This window comes from Miniopterus natalensis, chromosome 20, assembly GCF_054644295.1.
Source record: "Miniopterus natalensis isolate mMinNat1 chromosome 20, mMinNat1.hap1, whole genome shotgun sequence".
NCBI lineage: Eukaryota > Metazoa > Chordata > Mammalia > Chiroptera > Miniopteridae > Miniopterus > Miniopterus natalensis.
The window spans coordinates 22,451,698-22,468,782 of record NC_142100.1 but is presented as its reverse complement, the minus strand read 5'-3'; the positions used below and the strand labels follow the sequence as shown (position 1 = coordinate 22,468,782).

General features: G+C 38.6%; 1 protein-coding gene across 4 annotated transcripts in view; it reads right to left on the bottom strand.

Annotated features, from left to right (window-relative positions):
- The window catches only part of MED13L (mediator complex subunit 13L), a 209,171-nt gene that overhangs the window by 82,524 nt on the left and 109,562 nt on the right, over nt 1-17,085 (bottom strand). For all 4 annotated transcript variants that reach the window (XM_087828714.1, XM_087828716.1, XM_087828715.1 and 1 more), the window contains exon 4: nt 10,572-10,655. In XM_087828714.1, the coding sequence (XP_087684840.1) occupies nt 10,572-10,655 (84 nt within the window). The remainder of the gene's footprint in view (nt 1-10,571; nt 10,656-17,085) is intronic.

Here is a 17,085-nt window from a genome sequence, read left to right as displayed (position 1 = left end):
CCTCATTTTTTTTGAACTGTAGTGTAGAATTAGTTTAAATTACTGCAATCCAAGTCTCTGCTATGTTCTGGGTATTAGCTCATGGATTAGATTTTGTAAAGAAGCTCCTTTAGTACACAGATAAAACACGCGTGTTTATGGAACACAGTTCACTTTTCAGCCTATAAAATGAACTGAAAGGCAGTATGGATTACTGAGCAGAGTAGAATCCAAACCTTGGAACCATTTAGTAGAATTAAATACTGTGGAGCACTATGCAAATCACTTAACCTCTTATTTAAAAAGCTAAGGGATTGTCTTATTTCACAGGTCTTTCTAACTCCAGTATAATAAATCAGATTTGTTAAAAAAGTAGCACTGAGCCCTGGCAGACAGAAAACCTCACCTCTCTCTACCCCTGATATCTACTCCTTTGACTCACAGATTCAAACTGATCTGAGATACCTGACTACAGGATTTCACATGTGACAGCTCTAGGGGAAGATGCAAACCATGTGACTACCACAAGGGAGCCCTTGACAGAGCAGCTTCCAGTTTAGCCCCTTAGGGCAAGTGCCATGCCTACTACCTATTAACTGAGAGACTGTGCATGGATGGAAACCCCTTTCTTCCTCCTAAATGTGCATTTAAACACCCTAGTTGGGCCTCACTGTGCCAGCAAGGTCCACAAAAGAAGAGCAGCATTCGGGATCTCCTTCCAAGCCTGAGCACGGCCATCTCAGCAGCCTTCTCTGAGTCCGGTCTCCACAAATAGTTTTGTCCACTGTTTGCAGTTAGATAGTCTAGCCTAGAAGCTAAAGAGTGAATCCTCCAGTTTTCATTTGTTTGCTCTTTATTACCTCACACTTAACATTAAGCCTCTACATTTTACCCTTCCGTAACTTGTTCCATTTTTAGAGGAAGACGGTACTTATGACTTGCTTGTTGTAAGGGCAAGAGCCGTGGAGGCAGACTGATCTCGCTCTGCCCTCGGGAGCAGTGTGACCTGGGGCAGGTTACTTATCTCTGTGTCTCAATTCCTTCCACTAAAATCAGGACTCTCACTCCTACCACCATTTCACAGTGCTGTTGTGTGGAGCAAGATACAAAGTACCTAATGAGCAGCACGCATAAAGGCCCTGCCTTCTAGAAAACACACTTAGCTCTAGCACTTTCTAACTGTTACTGAAGCTCTCTAGGTCTCCATCTTCTCTCTGTAAAACCAAAGAAAATAACACAAAGCTCCAGGTATGTAGTGAAGACTAGAAATAATTGATGTAAAGCAGTTAGCACAGTATCTCAACAAATGTTAGTTTTATCTTACAAATATTAGCTCCCTTCCTTCCAACTCGAAGTTGTGCTGCTGAGTGTCTCTAAGTTGGTTGCTTTTCACTCTACCATTTAGATTTGTCCTTCAGAACATATCCAACCTGTACTGTGGGCTCCAGGAAGCAGGACTGCAGCTATACTCCAGCTTTAAAAAAATAACATGAGAGATAGGAGCCTACAGACAGTAAATGCTAAAAGTCTTGGCAGGAGACCAAATAAGGCAATACCAAAAGGCTCTAACTAGAAACAGTCCCACTGGAATTTTGCAATTCTTAAATCCTAACTGTTCCAGTAATTTGTTAGTTATTACCAAAGCAGCAGAAGTCTCTATTGTCCTGAACTATCACAATTCATCTGAGCTTCACCATTTAGAACTTTATCATGGTTCTGAACTTGCTATATTGATGTTACATGGATTCCCAAAAAGCATATCCTTTGCCCATATTCATTCACCAAAATACCTAAACAAAAACCTCAATAATCAATCATTGGGGCATTCGGCAGTATAATGCCTCGGAGCAAAGCTCACTCGCAGCAACTCTCCACCACAAATGAACACCTAGGCTGCCTGCAGGCGATTCTTACTATAAGCACACGACTTCAGTCATATACAAATCCTGCAAAGCAATTCATCATCTTTTAAGAGCTTGGCTCCATGGCAGAGAGAAAAAGACATAAAAAGAATTTCTTTATAACTCTCTGGGTCACTCAAGGAATCCTCCTGTTAGACATCATCTCTTCCTATCTCCCTAAGCATGCCCTGTCCTCTCTACTCGCCAAGTCTTCCCTTGAGACACCATGGTGAGGTGTTTCTGTTAGGCTGTTTTCCTTGCCACAATTCAGACCCAAGCCATCCAAACCTTAAATTTGTCAAAACCCATTTAACTTCATGAGTCTCTTCTCTCCACTAGAACCCACACCAAGATCTCACAATTTTTACCTTCAGTGCTTATTGTTTAATTGTTTTAAGTGTTTATGTCTTACCTTCCTAATAATGCTAAACAATTTAGCAGAACTCTGTCAAGCTATTTTACTCATGTGCACTAAATACCAAAGCAAGATCATTAAAAAAAACAAAAACCTGTTAGAAAAGATACTCATGGAATACAAATAACAAAACAAATAAATTCTAAAATTTATTTGTAAGACTGACAGAACAAATAGTAAGAGTGAATATAAAGTATGTTTTCGCTTTCAAACAGTAAATATAGTCCTATATGCATATAGTTAGATTGATCTTCAACATATCATCACTATCTCTCTATTAAGTAAAATAAGGCAATGGAACTGGAAATATATAGAGTATGTATATCATTTTATATAGATATACTATCTGTATATAAAAGAGAAATATATCCATGAATTCTCCCCTTCCTAGCTGTGTGACGTGGCTAATCATTTAACCCACCGAGCAGCAGCTTTCCTCTTAAGGGCAGGGGCCAGGACCAGGGCCACTTCCGGTCTGCCGCCTATTTTTTATAAAGTTTTATTGGGACGAGCTATGCCCGTTTGCTTGCATATTGTCTACGGCTGCTTTCGCAGTAGAAAGTCAGACTTGACTAGTTTTGACAGAGATCAGAGAATATTCACTATCTGGCCCTTCACAAAAGTTCATCTGCCCCGCCTAAGAGTAGGATGCAGACAGACCACATCTACGTTGAGATTTTTTGTAAGCATTAAGAATGTAAAGCTCCACTCCAAGCAGGCAGCAGGTCAAAACTACTTTCAGAATAACATGAAGACATTACTTATCTTTTTCATCTGATTTCCCCCAATGGAGCTTTCCAGAGGCTACATGATGTGTGATGTCACAACAGACTACATGCAGAAGCAGACACAAGATACAGCTGTTTTCCCTTAAGCCAGACATTAAAGAGTCTGAAAAAACTGTTACTCTTCTGACTAAATATTTTTTCTTTTAGAGAGTTGTTATTTTAGTTAAAAATGGGCTATTTGCGTTAACATAAAATGGGTTTATTATTGCTATTTTTAGTTTTCTCAGTTTTAACTCTTTGAAGTAAATATTGGTAAGTTTAATCCACATAAATAAAAGCTCTCGAGTGCTCGGTAATGTTTACAGGTGTTTTGAGACGAAAAATCTGCACATCTGCTACACTACAGCTCTAATGCAGCAGAATGACATTAACTGGCCTACCAGACCAGCCTAAACCCTTGGCAGGGTTTGGATAAACAGAGTAGAGGGAGTCTACCAGACATCAATGACACTACCACCCAGCAGGCAGTTTGAGAGAAATGTAACGATTCTAATGAGAAGGTCCCTGGAGTGCTGGTAAAACTTCTCACTCAGAACTCTGAGATACGACGACATGTCCCTTCAATGTCATACACGGGAAATGCCATCCAGGGTCATCTACGGTCTCCATTACCCATGGTGGCCACAGCACCCGGACACTGCAGCAAATTCACGGGGATGCTGGGAGATTGTTAATTTTGGGGGCAAACCAAACAGCATTTGTCAGAGACTATGTGAATGACTGGCTCAAGGTAGTACACAGTTTCAACATTAAACGGTACTACAATCTCTGCAAGAAAGTCAAGTCTTAGTGAAACTGGATTTTCAGTGGTGACTGTGATATAAAGTAAAATCAGCATGGACAGGAAATACGAGCAGAGGTGTCCTATCTGATTCCAGGGTTTGAGACGTTGTACAGTGCCCAACAGGCATATGTGCCCTAATAATGAGTGACAGTGGTTATTTAAGAATGAAATAAATTTGCCCTGGCCGGTGTGGTTCAGTTGGTTGGAGCTTGGTCCTGTACACCAAGGTGAGGGGTTCAATTTCCAAGTTGCAGGTTCGATGCCCAGGAGGGGCGTGCAGGAGGCAGCCAACACATGACTCTCTCTCATCACTGGCATCCCCCCTCCCTCAGCGAATCAATAAAAGCGCATCTTTAGAAGAGGGTAAACGTACCCCTGTGAAGAGTGAGCGCATAAGGGTGTTTCTAGAGGTGCTGCAGGAGGCCCACCCATAAAAGAAGAAAATTCTAGGAGTGCTGATGGCTTGTAAACAGCTCCCTCCTTTTTCATCTGAAAAATGGGAGTGCTGGGTCCATTTCTGTCTGGATCACTTTTCACCAATGCTGTCTCCTTTTATCACCCAGAGCAGCACCTCACCTTACTACTAAGATACTTGACTGGGTCTAACACTACTTGGAACCCTCTTTTATATGTGAAATATCAGAAACAGACCACCACACTTGTAGTGAACCTTAACAGTCAAAGAACCTCTTTATAACATCATAGGTATCTGAGACCAAAATCAAACCTATGGAAAAACTTGGTATAAAATGGGTGAATTTTATGTAAATTCTACCATCTGCTTGCTATGAATGTGCAGTTTATGTAAAATGTAAGATTTTAATATATATAAACAATATCAAATGACCTAAAGAAAAATAAAATTATACACAATGCTATTCCTGAATTTTGATCACTTAATTTTGAAAAGTTGATCAGTTTCATTCATAATATAGTGAATAGTATGGAGTGTCACAACAACCTAGAGAGAAGTTTGTGGACAGGCTTTAAATGATGTGTCTAGTCATTCATTTAGCCATTTACATGAATTATCTCATTTAATCCTCAGAACTACCTATATAAAGTGGACATCATCATTATTACCTTTATTATTATTCCTACTCAGTTTAGGAAAAAACACAGGATACAGTGAGTAGACAGGTGTGGCCATGCATGCTGAGCATGATTAGGACAGGAGTTGTAATGAGGTCCTAAACTTCTGTCATTTATTTCCAAAGGAGTGGTCTAGTGGGTGGCAGATTCCGGCTCATCAATCGTCCTTGTAATAAAGTGTATGTGCATCACTTTCCTGAAGAAGTCACAGGTACAAAAACTTCTAATTCTTGAATGCAAGATTTACAAGCCTAAATACTTCTATCTGCTCATCTGCCTTGTCCTATCTGGTATCACCCTAGCCTCAGCTCCAAGTTGGCTCCTAAGAAACTTCGGCTGTTTCTGAAAATATCTGACTTGTCCAAAGGAGTTACAGGGTATACTGCACTCTTCCTTAAAAGAGGTCAGAAATACAGGCTGCCAACATCCCAGCTGAAGGCTTCTCCATGATGCACTCAGAGGAACAAAAAGAGCTCTGAAACCTGGAAAGCTTAGTTTACAGAAAATCAAAGCACAAATACAAAATCCTTTGCCCTACGGCATCTAAAGAACATACCCTGTATTGTTCTTGAAACATGAGCCACGTTCAGATGTACCAGTGTTATCCTTCACTTGAAGAATCTTCTGGTTTGAAATGTACAAACAAGTATTTTATTGAGTTTTCACTGGGTGTGTTTAGCACCATGTGCTTCTAAGGGCTGGGGAAGGGGAGAGGAGGCCTTGCCTATAGTGTTCTTTATTAACTTACCTTTTTGAAGTCACAAAACATGATTAAAACTAATGGTGATAATCTCTTTTTGGTTATTAAGAAAAAAGTTACAAAACTACCTGGAAAGCATACAATTGTTTATCATCACCTCTGGTTCAACTAACCTCTCAATTTAACTTTCTCTTCTATGCATAAGGTTTGTGAAAATACATAGCAGAGTGCCTGGTACATGAAGCACACTTAAAAACCACAGACAGTATCACTTAGTTTCATCACAGGCTCTTATTAAATGTTTGCCTCCTTCCTTCCTAGATGCAGCAGTTTTCACTTTGCAGCTACTTGTAACAAAGACAGTGAAAGCTCTACATTCAGTATCTTCATTTTCACTCCCACTGAAAGCTCAACTGCCACCTGGAATTCACCACTCCACTGAAACTGCTCCTTATGCTCCCCCTGTCTACGTAACTGCCTAACCTACTAGTCTTCTTACTGTGGATTTCATACGGCCTCTATGGCAGACACAGCAGATTAATCTTGAAACTTTAAAGAACCCTGGTTTTGGTGACACCAATCCTCCTGGTTTTCATCTCTCCTTGACCTTTCTTAGTCTCCTTTACATATTCCTCTTTTCTACCCTTCCTGTGAATGTTGATGTGCTCCAAGACTCTAACCTCATCTCTATTCTCACTTTTCCCACAATTCTCAAGTATATTCAAGTGACAAAATAAATACATAGCATTTTTGATATGTCTTCCATCAGATAAAGTAGCAGAGAATGACTACATACTTTATAGATCTGTGAAAAAAAAGAAGCTGTAAAACTATGACACGTGATTAGATAAGTCCAAATTGTCCATTAATATTCTTTTATGGATTGCCCATCAGCTAACTCTTGTTAACAGATAAGTGGCAGAATGCACTACATGTACCAACCAAGTAAATTTATGAGGAAAACTGAAAAAATTATTACTAGTGATCTTATTTTTCTGAACACTGGAAGAAGATTCCCTTTACCCTTCACACTGTAAGTATCTGTTTACATGTCTGCTTACCCTCTAGGTAAGAGATCCCTCTCCCTGCCTTTTCATCTCTGCACCTCCAGAAGAAAACATAGATGACTGGGCTATAAACAAGGAGAGCACAGGAAAGAGAAGATGGGAAGGAAAGTGAGCAGTGAAAGAAAGGGGAAGGTGAGGGAAAAAGAGAAAGTTTTAAAGTGCTAAAAAAAAATTCTCCTACATCAGCATATTTTATCTTGTTACTCAAAAATCATGTTTTGCTCTTAAAAGCAAAAGACAGGGCATTTCTTGAATATGTAAATTAGGCAGTGTAAGACCAAGAAAAAGAATCTCAGGCTTAAGAGAAGAGAAAATATCCACATGAAATAACACAAAAGCAGTCAAAATAATAAACTTCCCACTGTGCATGCACATTCATGTATGTGTGATGTACAAGAGTAATTAGAATAGTTGAAAGTATATGAGCCTATTTGGAATATCATCCAAGAGCAGGGCAGGTTTGCCCATGAAGAAGAGACAGTTAATTAATTTTTAAAAATGCACTAACAAGTTGGTTATTTGTGTTAACCAAAATTTGTATTAACCCAACTACTGTACAACTGATGCCTAGAAAAGATCAAATGTGCAAACTGTTATTGGGGGCAATCAATTATTTTGCTAAAAATGCATTCAAAGACTAATGTGTATAGACTTAAAATCCTGCAGTAATCAAATGTAGGCTGGAACTAGGCTAAATTAGAAAATGAATACCTCTCTAAAAGAAAGAAACTTCATGATTGCAATAATTTCTAATCATTTTTAAAATATTTTTTCCACTGGTTTGTTTTTAAGTATATACTTAAAGGCTTTTTTAAGTTCAGCATACTTTAGAAACCATAATTTTTTTTATGTTTCATGTTAATTGTCATAACTCTTTAGGATGAAGCCAAAGTTTTCTTTCCTACTTGTTACATTCCCAAAGATATGAAAACAACCAAACATGTCACTGCAGAGAAAAAATGATGTGAATAAATTTATCTTCTTGGACATGCCTGGTCAAATTTACTATATACATACATATATATAATAATTTTTCTAAAATTATCCTGAGTATCATCTCATATCAAACACTGAGAACTCTATTTTAGAATCCACCAGCAAACAATTTAGTTTTGCTATCACTGTGGAGAGAACTTATAGCTCAAGAAATTATATGCAATTAATCCAAAAGGTGAAACCTACTCATCAATATATTCATTTGTTCCCACTATTGCAATTATTTTAGCTACATAAAATATGCCCTGTGTTCAATCGTATTTTTGAAATACTGAACAATAGCATTACTATACTTTATACATAGAATACTATTCTTTAAAACATATTCCTTTTATTTATATCTAATGGCATCAAATAAGAGCATTTCTAAAAATAACAATTTGTGCCAACAATTTATCACTGGGCAGCAAATTTTTCTCTCCATTGGTCGTTAAACTGATATGTTAAAAAAAAAAATTAAGCTTAAAGAAAATTTATTTTTTTCCTTTTCTCAACTTAATCATAAGATAGCCGCATAAATTATCTCATTTAATTCTCACTATAATCCTCTAAGAGAGTAACTGCTACTCAGCAATAGTAAAAAAACAAAAGCTCAGCTCAGGAAAAACTAAACACCTTATCCAAAGGTAAAAAGCTTATAAAGAAAGGTACGGAACACGACCCTAAACCTTGTAGCTCTAAATGTCCGAGCCACAGTGTCACTCTGTCCATCCAAATGACTTAACACTGAGATCCTGTCAATATCCACCAAGAAGCTCTATTAGCTACTTAGCGAATAAAAGTGGAAAAGTCGTTACCTTTAATGAAGCTTTATTATAGCAAATGCCAACTGTTCAAATTCAATCTTTGGTTTTGCATTTTTCTAACTGTTAATGTATTTTAAAATATGTTTTTCAAAATCATTAACATTTAGGGGAGTAGCAGGGGGGGAAATGGGTAAAAGGGTTCAAATACACGGTAACAGGCAGAAAGTAGACTGTTGGTGGTAACCATGCAATAGGGTAAACAGATACCAAATTCTCATGTACACCTAATATTTATGTAATGTTATTAACCTGTATTACCCCAATAAAAATACCATTAACACTTCTATACCACAAAAAAAGTTCCACATTCAATCATGAGTATAAAATCTAAAAATAATAAAATAATTCCATTACATTGCTCAGAATTATTTACATATGGTTGGCTAAAGTTAGGAAAACTTTCGGGATCTAAATTAAGTGTGAAGGTATATAAACTCTATATAAAATAGATTGGTAACTACATTTGACTTTTAAACTTTATTTTTTACTATTAAAAGACTAAATGCTCCTCCTTCAATCATTATTTTATTCATACATTTCCTCTTCATCCCTCAAATTCCCATCACACCACTGCACATTTAGGACAGCTCGGCTAACTCACCAGCAAGCAGCTGCGGGGACGCACACTAAGCATGGAGAGCCATACTAGGATTGGTATAAACATCCTTGTGCCAAAGCAATTCCATAGTTAACCATTCGGACTCATCAACATTAAAGGCCACAACCTGAACCATTCAGAAAATTGAGGGAAAACACTAAGAATAATTATGTCCTTGGAACATATGCATTGGTCAGGCCAAATCAAAACGAAAAAAAGAGAAAATTCCTCTTCATCAATCAAAGCATCTGTAAACAGAATCACGTTTACACACCCACAGACACTGGCACCTTTCTAAAAGCATCATCCTTTCCAGACAAACTCTGATATACATAATACCTACTACATTCTATTTAAACACACTTCTTAAATCCTACAGGATTTTAAACGTACTCAAGAAGAAAAAATACTTCACGGAAGTTCATGGTGATTTGGGGGAGGGTGGGTGGGAAAGCCAGTCCCTATTTTATCTGATTTGAAAAAAGAAATCCAAATTTTCATAAACTAGGTCTGATCAATGAGGACATCCCACACCCACTTCAAAAAGCTTTAGGACCTAAAGGTTGCAGAGAAGGCTGCTAATTGAATATCAGGTAGGAGCAAGGAAATTAAGAAAGTAAAGGTTCCAAAAGAGGCAAGAGCTGACAGCCGAAATTCTGGCAAACTACCCAAAAGGTCTAACCTTAGAGCTACCACAAAAGACTTCAAGAGCTCTTCCCTGCAGCCAGGAGTTGGGAACCTTAGCTCTGGTCAAGTTCACGGGTAGTAAAAAAAAAAAAAAAATAGGATAAAAATTGTGTGCCCTGCTCTTCAGAAATGAATTAATCAACATCAACTTATGACTCCAAGTAACTCTACACTGTGTTCAGAGGTAAGTGAGTTAAATATTTGATCCTGAGGGTTTTGTTTTTTGACTCTGGTTTGATTAACCTAAACCTCCATGTCTGTTTAGGATCAAGAACTGCCTCTGATGGTTTAAAGTTTAGCACTGTTTAGAAGTAACTCACAATACTAGTCTGACCATTATCAAGGATGTGTTGACTGATGTTTAAGGGGCATCGATCCCATAAATATTGTCATCATTTGAATTCACTTGACTGTTTTTAAGGTTGTGCCATATAATACTTTAAGGAAGAAAAATAAAGATTAACAATAAAAAAACACAAAATAGAGTATTTCAATTCCAAGTAGTGTGGTAATGAGGTGCTGGCCCATAGGCAATATTAACAACCGTCTTTCTAGTCCAATTTTTAATATCTCACAAAAATTTTGTAATACTAGGTATTTAATAAAATGTGATCCAGAAATCTATTGTAGTACATCTAAATTACTAACATTATTAGAAAATAAATAAATAAGCTGCTTCCCCCACCCACCTCTCCCCCAAAGACAGCTGTGGTCAAGCAAAAGAAACCAAAACCACCGAGAGCACTCCACTCACTCACCTTCTGTTGACAGGCTTTTCACCCTTTTCATACGGCCGGACAAACCACTTCCCAATCCTAACGAAGTTCTTATCCATTAGGCACCTATGATAATCACATGAAGAATTACTTTTGTAGTTTCAGTAACACATTAGGAAGTCATTGCACCAATAATCACAAATGACATACACCAATGGGAAAAAAAAATCAGCAATCAAGCTATCAAAATGTTTCCTTATCACTTAAAAGTTTTACATTATACTTACTGAAAAAACATTCTGACTTTGGACATAGATTATATATTATTCTTGCCCATGTAAAAATACTAAGCAAAATTAATTGGCTGATTTATTCCTGAAACATCTTACACTTCTGAATTACTTCAAATCCAATCATACTTCTGCATTACTTCAATTCTGTGGCATCAAGAATGCTGGGAATGCCAGTAGCATTTCTTAAGAACACCTCAGAGATACGCTTCCAAGTCACTGATGCACATTTTGCAAGTCTTAATGTTCACTATTTCTTGCTTGGCATGTGGCAGACAATCCTTAGCAAGGATCTCAGTTAAAAACACACACAAAAAACACATAGCAGCAAGTCTTTATTCAATATGCAGGTGGTGCTACATGTGGCTTGGGCCTCCGTGATTTCCACACCATAGAGGATGGAAACAATTCAAGCCTTCCCCGACTCATTACAGGTTCGAGGTTAGTAAGTAGCAACAGTTTCTGCTGGCCACAGTGTAACTCCCAATAGGCAGAGCCAATTTGGAACACTGCTGTATGAAAAACTCACTGGTTTCAATGGGTTTGATTTTGAAAATGAACTTCTTCAACAATCTTTCTTGCTCACAGTGGGAAAAAGTCACTTTCAAAGTAATGCCATCTGTTTTCGTAAGATTACAAATTAACTTGCTTTCTAGGGTTTAAAGACTATGTGACTCCATTAAAGTTAAGAACAAGAAATATGGAGTGCCCAATAAAGTGAAAGTACTCAAGAAGCAAAGCTGAAAAAGCCCAGTCTTCAGTTTACTCCGAGAGACTTAACTGTACTTGTCAGCTAGACTACATATACAGATATTCCCAATGAAAAACGGGTTTCATATCAGGTTCCTTCCTCCAATACTGCCACCAACCACTATGATCACTGCTACCACAACTATATTTGATTACCAGGCTCAGTATATCATTTAATTATTGAACTAATTATATGAGAGAAATGTTACAATGTCAATTTTTATACATGGAGAAACTGAGGCACAGTGAGGATGTCATCTCAACAAGGTCACACAGCTAATCGACATCAGAGCTGGGACTACGCCCAGGTATGCCTGATCACAGAGTCAGGACACTGAACTCTTACCATATACTGACTCTCAAGCTGTCACATTTCCTCAATTCTTTCATTTTTAAAACCCAGATGCATCTTATAATTGATGGGTCTATTTAATGTTTTTTTATTCTTCAAAAGCTGTTATAAATTGAAGGTATATCTTAAAATCAATAGTGCTTAGAATGAAAGCAAGAGGGAATGTAACAGGTGGAGAAGCACATCAGACATTAAAGGCTGCTGCCCGGCCGGGCGGCTCCGGTGGCGAGAGCATTGCCCTGTGCACTCAACGGCGGCCAGTTAGATTCCCTTCAGGGCGCATGCCCAGCGCGTAGGTCTGATCCCAGTCAGGGCCGTGTGGGAAGCAGTGATGGATGTGGGGAGTCCCTCTCTTCCATCGATGTTTTTCCCCTCCTCCCTCTCTCCCTCTCTCCCCCTTTCCTTTCTCTCTAAAATCAATAAAAACGTGCCCTGGGTGAGGAGTGAAAAACAAAAACAAAACGAAACCACCGACCAGTGTCTCCTCCTGGCAGAGGCCCACACTCGGTAAATGCCCGTTAAACAAAGTGTTCCTTCTCGCGTATGTATCTTCAAGGCCAGAACTCAAAAGAATCATTGATTCCATAACAGAGAAAACAATATTAATTTATGGTTTATGGATAGAAAAAATCTGAAGCTTTAGACAGTATAATATGGAAAAAAGAAAACAGGGACAAAATACTCTAAGAAGACAACGCGTAAAGCTTGTTCCAAAACCCTTTTCCTTCCATGAAGTAAGAGCCACGCATCTCATTTGCTGATTTTATTCCAGAGCAAACACACCGGGAGTTTGGGGGGCGGAGGAGCAGCACACAGCCAACACTCGAGGGCAAAAGCAAAGGGCACAAGGCTCAGGGAAATGCTGGGGTTCTCGCTCTCTGCTGAGTCCCCTGGAGCTCCCACTACAGATGATACTTGTCAGGCAATGTCAGCAGAGGTTTTTATCACTAATACACAAAACAGTTATGGAAACTACCGATCCTTTACTCTGAAACCATCTGGTTCCAAATGAGAGTCATAAATTACATGATTTTCAACTGCTAATCAGTTTCTACGTGACCAGTGACTCCCTACACACTGGAAGGAAAACGCGAGAATGACTGTGTTGGACGAAGTGATGTTTTTACTCAGTTTTCTAAGAACTGACTTTGCAACTGACATCTCTGCATAAGGGAGCGGTCACAAGTCATGATGTCAGCAGCGACATGGGAAAAAGTCAGCCAAGTCACCAAGTACCTGTGACCAAAGGTACTTGGTCCAAGTTGGGACCTTCAGTTCAAGGTTGGGGCCAAAAGACTGAAAGTGCTGAGGACTACGCTCCGGTTCTCTCTCCTGACCCCGACCCAATAGACAACTTCTCCGTTAGATGGAGAGATGGGTAAGTATGACAGAAAGTTTCCTTTCACTCAAGGAACAGGTAAAAAAGAACTCAGCGACTATCACGACCAATATCTTACACTCTTCAATCTCCTAAATCCCAGCTCTGGCTGGTCCAAAAAACAAACTTCACCCTCTCTCTCCTTCTCCACCCTCCTTCTCCCCCTCCCCCCACACACACAGAAACACTCACAGATCCTCTAAGAGGGCCTGGTCTTTTGGACTCTGAGTTATGGAAAGAAATGAGAGAGAAGTGGTTGTACCTTTACAAAGGAAATCAGTTCTATGTGACTGACACTCGGGACTATGTGGCTCAAAAGCAGACTACCCTGAGGTAGTAAAGCCCCTGATTCTCACTCATTTGGGGGTCATGGTTCTATGATTCAAAAACAAAATTCTAATAAAAGTTATTACAGACTTTCTCCTGAAATATATGTGGAAGAGCAAAACACCACATACAATTCCACAGAATTGGTGAACTCTGCAGCAGATCCTAGATTAAGGACTTCTGTACTCAACACTGCCGTTAATCGCTATGCACCCTGCTTCTGCCTGCAATCCCTCTTGTCCCGCTCTATCTCTTCCTCACCTAATTTAATTCTATTCCCCGTTCCTGTCCCAGATCAGCCTGCTCAGTATGCTAACACCTACGAATCAGCACTTTCACAACTGAGTTGTGATAATTCATTTCTATGGCTCTTTTCTGCCAAGAAACTATAAGCAATTTGTGGAAAGACACGATATCTGTCTTATTCACTGACAATATTCAACAAGTACTTAAGTGCCTATTATATAATATTCTTTATGTTCTGCTCTGTACTAGTAGGTGCTCAATAAATATCTGAGATGAACGTTATACACCAAGGAGTATTTTCCTATTCACAGTGCTGTTATTATTCTTGCCTGTAACCACTAATCATGGACAGCCTTGTCTAGTTATTTTAATTTTCTTGTGTTTATAGGTTCTTGCTAGTGGCACACTCAATGTTTGAGGGGAGGGGGATCTACACAAATCATTTTTTCATAGCCCATCAACTCTTACTCCAGACTAAAATCATAGTAGACATTCAACATGTAGAGAATCACACAGATGTTAAAAAATGTTCTGAAAGCTTACTGCCCCTAAGCTTTAAACATAGTTGAAGAGACTACAGTAAAGCTTCTTAAAAGAGAATAATTCTAAGATTAAAAACTAGAGAGTATCAGAAATATAATTTCCCTTTTGTATATTCTATCAATCTTTATTGTATTATTTTTGAGCAAAAAAAAAAGGAATTTAACTTAGTAAGTAAATCTAGAAGACATACTCCATCTGCCAAAAAATTGCTTTAAATCAACATCATAAATAGTGCTAAGAATATATATCAGTTAACCCTGGTTGTCCACTCAGCAACCCCAGTGATTATTCCTGAGACTTTCAAAATGACCTTACTATTAAGATATGGCATAATTCTGTACAGTAGTACAATATTATCTCGCAAGATCACTATGTGAGTCCAGATTTATAAAATGTTCTTCAAGCAACAGTCCTAGAAAAGCATTTCTCTTTAGAAATAATTCCCAGATCCCTACGACCGCTCAAAAATCACTATTTCAAGAAGGAAAAAAAACAGCTGCTGAAAAATGAAAATGATATCAGGGTGTATGTTGGGGGGGGGGGGCATGTTGCCATATGGCTCTAAATAATTAACTGCATGAGCAACATGACTCCAAAGTTGGCAAGCCCCAGCCTCTAATCCTAAAGCCATGGGCAGACTGCAAATACAATTAGAGGTGCCACAGCAGCAGCCATAGCCTAACTCAGAGAGCCACTTCCCAGATGGGACAGGTAGGAGCTTTAGAAGGGAGCCACCACTAACTCTGCCTTCTTTTGTGCCCCTCAAATTATGAAGTTATGTAGGTATGACAGTTTACATAGATCAAAAAGTTCAAGGATAGTGTTCCTCTACCACACACTCAATCAAACTGCACTTAGTGCTTCAAGTAGGTACAGAGCTGTTCAGGTAAATTTTATGTAACTTCGTGGCAGAATAACCTCACCAGCATCAAAGCCTTTACCTTACTACTCTAATCTGTACTGAACACATATGCAAAGAAGTCTCCCTTCCAGAAACTGCAGTGCTCCCAATTCTCAACCAGGTAACAGAAACCCATGTGATTTAAGGGCTGAAGAACGCTTTTTCAACGGATTCCTTCTATTAGGAGCTCCATGACACTGGGTCCCGCTGTGCCCTGGTGGATGGCGCCCCGAGCCAAGCACACCCTATCATTCCAGAACCTCTGTAAGGCTAGGCTCTTAGGAGGCCTAGTCTCACCTGAAACATCCATTCTAATGCAGTTCAAAGAACCACAAAAAATTTTTTATTTAAAAAATGTAAAGTCTTAATTTTTCCCTGTCCTAAAAATATTAAACAAATAGATACAGTCTTAAGGTGAACATGTTTCTCTCTTCATTTACAGTTAGACATGTGCTTTCATTCACTGTGCCTCTAACGGCTAGTGCCTCTTCCTTAAAGCATATACCACTCAGGTCTAAAGACTCATTTCCTACTGTCCTTCAGAGAACTGCACAGTCACAACTCAGCGAGATGGGATTTTACTGATTACTCATGTCCTGTTCCTGTCACCACATGATACTCAAGGACTCTCGATGTTACAATGTTACATCACCATCTCTTCACCTAGGGCTGTACCTACCACCCTGCTCTAGTGACAGGGTGGGCAAAAGTAAGTTTACAACTGTGAGTATCCAAAACAGAGTTTATTCTTGTATTACTACTCATTAATTATTATATTACTTATTTGTATTACAACTACAAACCTACTTTTGCCCACCCCATATGTTTACTCTTTTGAACCCTTGACTCACCACATCCAAGGACATTGCTCATTTGTCCTCTGACGATGACCTCTATTGGATGACAATACCATAGGGCATTAAAAGCTAGTAATTTACAAATGTCATTGTTATCATAATTATAATCCCAATTTTCATGTTATTTTTACTGTACTTTTCCAAATATATCTCTTCACTCTGAACAGCAACTCTTGGCAAACCAAAGGGCTCTGGGCCAAATGCAATTTTACAGCTGTGGTATAAACTGTTGAGGGGTGGATCGCCTGACAATCCATTAGGAAAGCAGCACCAGTGGACAACCCCGAAGAACCATTATGTTTTACAAATGTCAAATACCCACAGATTAAAGTCTCCCTACGTAAGCATGGACAGAATAGAGCAGAATAGCTTCAAAAGACCCATGTGATCTTCCGTTGTATGCAAAGCAATGATTTGCATGTTAGAGGGAAAAAATACCTCTCTATCAAAATCAGCTTATGTTTTATTCTAAAAACTTAGGGAGAAAGAGAGGGAGGGAGGGAAGGGGGAAGAATCGAGTCAAATTAGCAGAGATTCTATATAAGTAAAAACCAAATTAATGGTATTTTATCATTCTGGGCACTTTGTCAAAAAGGGATAATCAATCGTTAAAAAAATAGGAAGCACAGTTACTTTCCCAGAAGAAAGAAAAAATAAGCATGACTGCATGATCTAAAATTATAAAAGCTGGAAGGCCTAAATAGTCAGATACTGAAATTCTAAGAAATCACAAAAGAAGAAAATACCAAAAGAAGCCAATATGGCTCAGTTTTTAAAAACATATATAAATACATCCATAATTGTGTTTTTAAAGCATATCTGTGTTTAAGTAATATAACTGGCACCTGTCTGGAGGACAGATAACTAGAAGGGAGAAGACCTCAACTGGCAGGTATGGCACACTGTACCCTT